Below are 7,663 nucleotides of genomic sequence, written 5' to 3'. Positions count from 1 at the left end.
ATGAACAAACAGATATATGCACTGTGTTTTTAGATATAACAGCTGGCCTAGGTTGCCTCTAGCTCACCAAGCAAGAGCATTTGCCCCATGTTGACCGAGTCCTGCAGGGGCGCAAAACATCTTCTTTAAAAAATGTTTTTTAAAAACAGATGTTGACCTAATTTAATATTTGGGAAAAATCTGAAGTTGTAAAAAAGGTAATTCGTTGTAATGTATCGCAGAATCTTGCAATATGTTTAAATTCCCAATAATATTGTATCGTGACATTAGTATGGTGATGATATCGTAACGTGAGGCCTCTGGTGATTCACACCCCTACTGTTCAACATTAAATTGATTAATCAATTTATTTATAACACTTTAAATCAAAGTAAGATGTTTATATTAAATGTGTTAAGTAATGAAAGTCATTGTTTCTAGTGAGATGTGGGTTCAAATTACAGTTGACGCAGCACTGCCATCTAGGGGCTGGTTAAGGCATCATGTTCAGTGAAATAGACCTCAAAATAAAGTAGTTGTCAGTTGATAGAGTATTTGATCAAGACAAAAAGAACCGCTAGAACTTATAATTTTATAATATCTCTATTTTTTATACAAATCATCAACCTTTTACAGGTTCCAGCTTTTCCAATAACATGGTTATTCTTTTCTCGATTTTCACTATTCACCACTAAGGCCTATAAAGCATCCAAAGAGCCCCATGTGACCTCTAAAATACCCTTATGTCCAATAGATTCCATTTCTATAGTCGGACATTTGCAGCCCATGTATATAACTGCCTTTGTCTGTGTGGTCTCACTAGAATTAACAAGCAGGAAATAGACAAATGACAATTACACAATATTGACCAAAACAAATGAACACCACACAAAAAGAATGCAAATAGCATCATTAGGCTACACAACCTGCCACTTCTCATTGGATCAACAGCAGAATAAAACAACACCAAAGCAGACCATGCACACATGTAGGCTACAAATATAAACTCCACAGTACCAGGACAAACACACACACATTATAATCAAAACAATATGCACGCACGCGCGCACACACACACACACACACACACACACACACACACACACACACACACACACACACACACACACACACACACACACACACACAATGCAATGTTTGTAGGTAAACCAAGTGCCCTCCTGTGTACAGTAAAGTTACAAAACTAGGCCACAGTTTTGTTGTTGAACTCACCTGTCTGAACGTGTGCACCCCAAAGTCCTCCAAAGCTATCTGCTCCAGTTAAACTTCTCTGCTCGTCGTTCTTATTCCGTAAACACATTTGTCCACTCAATTTCTAGCTGCTCACTGAGAGCAAAAGTTACTCTGTGAAAATCAGTGAAATCATACACCAGCATGTTAGCATTTAGCATGTTAGCTAGACCCAGCATGCCCCTCTGTCTGGGCATGTTTGATTTGGGTCACTGGGCGTTCTGGTCGGGTGGTGCATTAGTGTTTATTAAGGTAGATTTTTTATTTTTTTTACCTATACACAATGTACCATAATATTAATCTCAACCCATGATGAATTAATTCTATATTATTAGTATTATTATTAGTAGTAGTAGTAGTAGTAGTATATTTTGTTTTGTTCCACTAATAGTTCATGTGATATTTGGTTGTAGGTCTACTCTGAAAGAGATGCCACTTGAAATACATAGTGAAATTACAGGATTTACTCCAAATAGTACACAAAAAATGACTTTGTTACAGTAACAAGAGTACATGTCAGTTTACTTGTGATGGAGAGTGCCACTAGGCTTCTGAAACTAGCAGTGTGATGAAAATAACCCTAAAAATAATAAATACAAGATTAATATGATGTCATCAGGGTTATCTTGAGTTAGGTTGGAGACTGAGATTAAACCAACTTTGTTAGAAATTTGGGGTTTGAAGATAGAAAGATGAGAGCCCCGCAGGCAGGGAAGGGCCAATGAAAGATATTACTGATGTGCATTATGGGAAATGTAGTATCCAGCATTTTTGAAGCTCCACCTATTCTATTCTCTTTGGAGATCTTGTCTCTACTGTTTCTATTTTTACCAATCCATACAGTCCCGCCAACTGTATGGAAGTGGAATACCCCTTCAAGTAGAATAAGGTTATTAAAAAGGATCTTATTCCACACTATGTGACAGTATGTGATGTATCCACTTGTTCCATAACTTTATTGAGATTATGTCATATCTATAAAGTATATTTGTATATCTTTATCTTCTCTCTATCTCTTTATCTCTATGTTCTTTATGTTTTTAGTGGCTAGATGCCTTAAGTTATGCATTATTTTATAGAAATTTAATTTAATGGTTAAAACACATAATGACATTTCTGGTAGCTTTGAAATCTTTCAGCACCGCAATTTAACAAGCTTTAAAGTGCTCATATTGCGCTTATTCTCAGGTTCCCAATTGCATTTTGAGGTTGTACCAGAATAAGTTTACATAGTTTTATTTTCAAAAAACACCATATTTTTGTTGTACTGCACATTGTTGCAGATCCTGTTTACACCCTGTGTGTGTAGGTCTCTGTTTTAGCTACAGAGTGAGACATCTCACTTCTTTACTATCATTGTTGGGAGCACATGCACAGTAGCTAGATAATGATAACTTCAGCTAGCTACTGTTTTTCCAACTTTGTTCAGTCTAAGGCAGGATTAGCTGGGAGACTTCATCTACACAAGGGGAACTTGTTGAATACCTGCAGAATATGGACATGGAATTAGTCCTTTTGGAGATTATGGTAAACTAGTGTGTGTTGTAGTAATGTTTTGTCATTGAGAACGAGCTAGCATGCTAGCTCTAGCATGTTACTGTAAGCCACCTCGTCTCGGCTAGTTACGTAGAAAGACGTGGAGATTTTGAACAGCTCTCCCGGAGACTGAAGGCAGAGGACATTCAGAAACCTGTATCTCACTCAAAACAGCATGGATGTTTTTTTTTTCCTAATAAATTTGTATCCGTGTGGAGCACCAGAGACACAAAATAACATCCCAAATCGCAGAAAAAGTAATTTTCTTTTCATGATATGGGCACTTTAAAGTAAAGTTCTTTGAGTTTGGCTGCACAGCATGTATTTGTACTGACTGTCACACCAGTGAGTCAGTAAGTTTAGTTGTTAAGACACATTAAGCCATTTGAAGATGACACCTTGGGCCCCCAGAACTTTAATAGGCATTTATCTTTACTTTTTAGACTCAACAAATTATGGACAGAGTTTTTTTTTACAGTACATAGGCAACTTGAAATGAGCTCCCTACACAGCCGTTTTCCTTGTCAACCCTCCTCCTGCGGATCCGAGCATATCTGTTTTCCCAAGCAGGTCAACAAGTGCACTTGAGCATCCAACTCCAATAAGTACACTTTGAACTTAGATATGAGGTCAGCTTGAGTGTATGCATTACCATAACAGAGAGGCACTAGCTGTGACTATAATCACTTTGCCTTGACTTGCTAAATCTTCTGAAAACCATTACAGCGTGTTTAATAATGTCCTTGAGTTCCCTCCCCAAACCTCCGCACACACATGTGTGTTAGCAGATTAAACACTCACAGATTAATTAACACAATTACCTCTGTGTGTGCCAATCAGTGTCTTATCAACCTTTGTCAGGCCTTAAACTGTGAATTAATTAATATCCTCTCTCTTGTCCTTTCTTAATTACCTAAGTTCCAGCAGGAATTCTGGGAAACGCCAGTGTCAGCGGCTCTGTTTTGTGCTCACGCTTATTTGCTGTGAGCTCATTTGCTCATTAGACTGGATATGAAAACATGCTGCCCTCATGCTGATGAGAGGTGATGAGGGGATGACATGATGTAAAAAAGAGGCTCTTCAGACGAGCTCTTGATTTGGAGCAGCTCTCCATAATCTTTCTGTTTTTCCTGCTGAACGTGACACTCAACGAGCATTATTGCTGACTGCTCTAAACTGTGACCTCAGTTGTATTTTAGTTTTCATAAAGAAAGGAACTGACACTCAGCTCAAGACCTTTTTATTATTTGTCAGCATTGAATTCAAGGTCTTGGATCAAACTGCTCAGGCGTGCTGATATTCACCGGCCGATCACTGTCAATAAAAACACCAAACACAAGTTCATGAACAGTAATGAAATGCACTGTTTAAACCGAATATATTACATTTGACATTTGAATTGTTTTATAAATTCCTGCGAACTTCTTATACAATAAAAATGTAAGACAGTCCCAAATTGTACATCCCCTAAAACAAAACAATCTCACCCCAACATCCATTTGGTAATCTGTTCTGTACTTTCAAGCCAATATGGACAAGCAGTCTTTAAAGTGCTCGGGGGAAAAAAGTTTGTTGGATTGTCTTGCATCTTGTAGCAGGTTAGTGTAAGAGATCAGGGTTGCACATGTTTGGTGTGGCTTGGTGCCTCACTCAAATAAATCAAAATAAAGCCACAGACTTTCAAAAAACAAAAAACTTCTTTACTTTGTGGGAATTTGTCATTAAAACCCTCCACTGTGTCTGAATTTTGGTTTGTTAAAAATAAACCCCTTCATCTTACCTGCTGAGACTTGTCACAGCAATGGAAGCGCACATCATTGAGGCTGGAGTCGTCCAGGCCATACTGGTATTCCTCCATCTTCGTCTCGATGCCACAGATTCCTCCATTTTGACACTCCTGGCTTCAGTGGCCGTACTCTCCCCAGTCCATGCCGGCCCCCTCTAGCGTCGGGTTGCTGCTGCAGCGGAACTTGATGTTGTTGATGGCCGTGTCATCACCGAAAAGACCCTGATGGGGCTCCACGCGAATCTGGAAAGAGGAGAGCACGCCACTGGGGCAGTACTGGGGTTGGGTCCAGTCACCAAAGCTGGACAGGAGAGGAGGAAATACAAGAGAGTGTGAGTGGGGAGTGGGGGGGGAGTCGAGACATTTCAACATCTGAACACCTAATTTGCAATCCTGGCAGATACAGTGCTTTCATTTCCCTTCTGAACGTGATGGGAAACTGCCAGTCTGCAGCTTCCTGCTGCTTTCAAAGTACCTACTTTATTTATCTAATTCTCATTTAATCTTTTATAGTGCTGCCAGGTTAGTCCCACTGTTACACTGTCTGGCCACAGCAACAAACAGCTGCATGTTTATAGACATCAATCCAAATATTTTAGCAAGTGGCAGACATACTCAAAGTAGGCATAGGAAAGTATTTCTATTGATATGTTCTTGTCTAACATCGGAATTCCTCCTGCTGAATGCTGGATCCCTGAAATTAAAATCATTGTGTTTAACAGGGACACATTGAACCCAAAATGGTTATTAAGGCACCATTTATTGTAGTTTTAACCAATGGCTTTATTATTGGTTAATAGGACTTTTACTTGTACTTTATACATCAGATATAATTATTACATGTCATGCAGCTGACGATTTTTATCCAAAGCGACTTACTTATTGCTATATATGTCAGAGGTTGCACACATCTGGAGCAACTATGGGTTAAGTGTCTGGCTCAGGGACACATTGGTTGATGTATTGCATTGCGAATTGAACCCAGGTCTCTCACTCCAAAGGCATGTGTCCTATATGATACATACAAATCGGTTATTATAAGTGGAATATAACTGACCTGTAAAGCATTAATTCATTATTTCTATTAACTAACTATTAAAACATCTAATTTAAAGCCCTTCAGAAAGGGTGAGGACGATGGTGATGATGATGAGGAATTTTATTTCGGTTAACACACATGGAATAAACAATATTTTTCCCACAATTTCCCCCCGTAGTTAACTGAAAAAGGAGTTGGCCGAAGCGAAGCCTTATTTTGCTTATCCTATCCCATAATCCTTATCAAATCACCCAGAAATACAACAAAACTAAATGAAGCCAAACACTTGAGTACAATCCAAGTAACAAATTTGAAAATTTACATTTTTATGTTCACATTTTTGGAAATTCAACAAAGAAGTACACATTTTTAACTCATTAATAAGTTCATTCCATGTTTTAAAAACTGAAACACATCTATATTTTACGTTAGAAGGTGGTACCGTTGGTAGCTACTCACTAGCCAGTGTGGGATTCAATAGAGTACAGGAAGCTTCGGTTCCCATCTTTGGCACAGATGAGGCGGATCCCATTCAGAGCGGTGTCATCCGCCCCGTACTGGTTAGCCTCCACCTGAGAAAACCGAAAACAGTTCCCACAACAACTATCGTCAAATACGCTTATGTTATGTTATTCTGGTGAAACAGCTGCCAAAGTAGCCTGCATGAAAGTCCAAACCAAGTAAAAGTGTAGACTGTTTTTAGTGTTTGCAGTCTATGCAGAAAAGTGTGGGTTAGTATCGCAAACAGAGCTTTTCTCAATGACAATGGTTGTGCATGCAGGTTTACACACTCATAAAGGATTGTTTTTCAGTGTAGTTTTCTCAGGTCTGTCAAGATTATTTTCTCTTTTTTTGCTACTTTTAAACAGATATTTCCCACCACCCTAAAGGAAAGGGTTTGCATTTTTTTCACATCTTTCTTAAATTATACTCACATGCAGCCCATTCATTTTAGACCTGTAATTGTTCCTAGTCTCCTTATTGGCTGTGAAGTTATCTCCTCCTAACTCAACTCCAGTTTAAGATGGGAGACAAGATTGATGTCTCTTTCAAAGTCTTTTTAGTACGAGTTCCCTGTTGGTGTTGTTGCTGAGCTGCAATGGAATAACTAAAGTTGTCAGATAAATGTAGTGGTGTAAAAAGTAAAATATTTCTCTCTGAAATGTAGCAGAGGAGAATTAGAAAGTGTCTAGAAAAGGAAAGAATTCAAGTAAAAGTAGGCCACCTCAAATTTGTGCAGTACAGTAATAGAGTAAATGTACTTACAGTAGTTACATTCCACCACTGACAAAGCCTAGATATGTAAATAGAAAAATATCATCTACATTAATCTCTCTGTGGCCAAGAAGATTCAGCAAGTCGATTGCCTTGATTTGTAACACCTGTCCCAGCTAGTACAAATGCTTAGCATGTGTTGTGGCCCTCTTTACCTTGCCATATGAAATAGAATATGTATGTGTGAGAGAGTCAGTGGCTTTACCCTAACACTGAAGCCAACAGCAAAGAACTTGTCTGGACACATCTCTGGCCAGGTCCAATTTCCAAACTGCTCTCCGTTGGTCACAGTAAGCAGAGATCTGTACTGTCTGCTGTTAAAGGCCGCACCAGCTCGCTGCAGAAAGGTTTTCTCCTCACATAACCCAGAGGACAACACAGCCAGCATGGCCACAACGGTGAAAAGACTGGCCATATTGATAGCAGTCAGGCAGTGTCTCACTCTGAAAGCCAACTGACAAGTTCTGGTGGTTCAGGCTCAAAGCTCTTATAGCTCCTCAGTCAATTCCAAAATAGAGCACTCATATCAGGTTGAATAATTTACAGAGTGGCGTGGGATTTAACAGCTGGTGTTTGAGAACGAAAATGTTTTTTTTCACTGTAAGAGACACAGGGTCTCTGCTAAGGGCTTCTAACAATGCATTCATCTTTCACATTACAACATGCTGTCAATCTACAGGAATTTAACAATTCTCAAAACCATAAAAAAACACAGGTCGGTGCTGCTTATAGAAATGCAATTCAGCAACAGAACCTTTTACACTCAGGAAGTCATGTAATTTGTGTTGCAAAGACTG

The 7,663-nt window shown here is 39.0% G+C and overlaps 1 protein-coding gene across 1 annotated transcript; it reads right to left on the bottom strand.

Annotated features, from left to right (window-relative positions):
* Window positions 1–4,009: 4,009 nt before the first annotated feature.
* LOC117945688 (vitelline membrane outer layer protein 1 homolog) lies at window positions 4,010–7,340 on the bottom strand. Its single transcript, XM_034873326.1, has 4 exons — window positions 7,072–7,340; window positions 6,051–6,163; window positions 4,547–4,853; window positions 4,010–4,080 (listed from the first exon to the last, which is right to left on the bottom strand). The coding sequence occupies exons 1-3, from the start codon at window positions 7,279–7,281 to the stop codon at window positions 4,670–4,672; spliced, it is 507 nt and encodes a 168-aa protein (XP_034729217.1). The 5' UTR covers window positions 7,282–7,340; the 3' UTR covers window positions 4,010–4,080; window positions 4,547–4,669.
* Window positions 7,341–7,663: the final 323 nt, after the last annotated feature.

Source organism: Etheostoma cragini, chromosome 6, assembly GCF_013103735.1.
Source record: "Etheostoma cragini isolate CJK2018 chromosome 6, CSU_Ecrag_1.0, whole genome shotgun sequence".
In the NCBI taxonomy this organism is placed as follows: Eukaryota; Metazoa; Chordata; class Actinopteri; order Perciformes; family Percidae; genus Etheostoma; species Etheostoma cragini.
Note: the sequence above shows the minus strand (reverse complement) of the source record. Positions and strands in the feature narration are given on the sequence as shown.

Bases quoted from the DNA above. Each gene is read 5' to 3' on its own strand.
- LOC117945688 (XM_034873326.1), bottom strand. From the start codon at position 7,281: ATGGCCAGTCTTTTCACCGTTGTGGCCATGCTGGCTGTGTTGTCCTCT. The intron at 6,164-7,071 runs GTAAAGCCACTG...CGGTTTTCTCAG, and splicing joins CTGTTGGCTTCAGTGTTAGG to GTGGAGGCTAACCAGTACGG. The intron at 4,854-6,050 runs GTGAGTAGCTAC...TCTCCTGTCCAG, and splicing joins ATTGAATCCCACACTGGCTA to CTTTGGTGACTGGACCCAAC.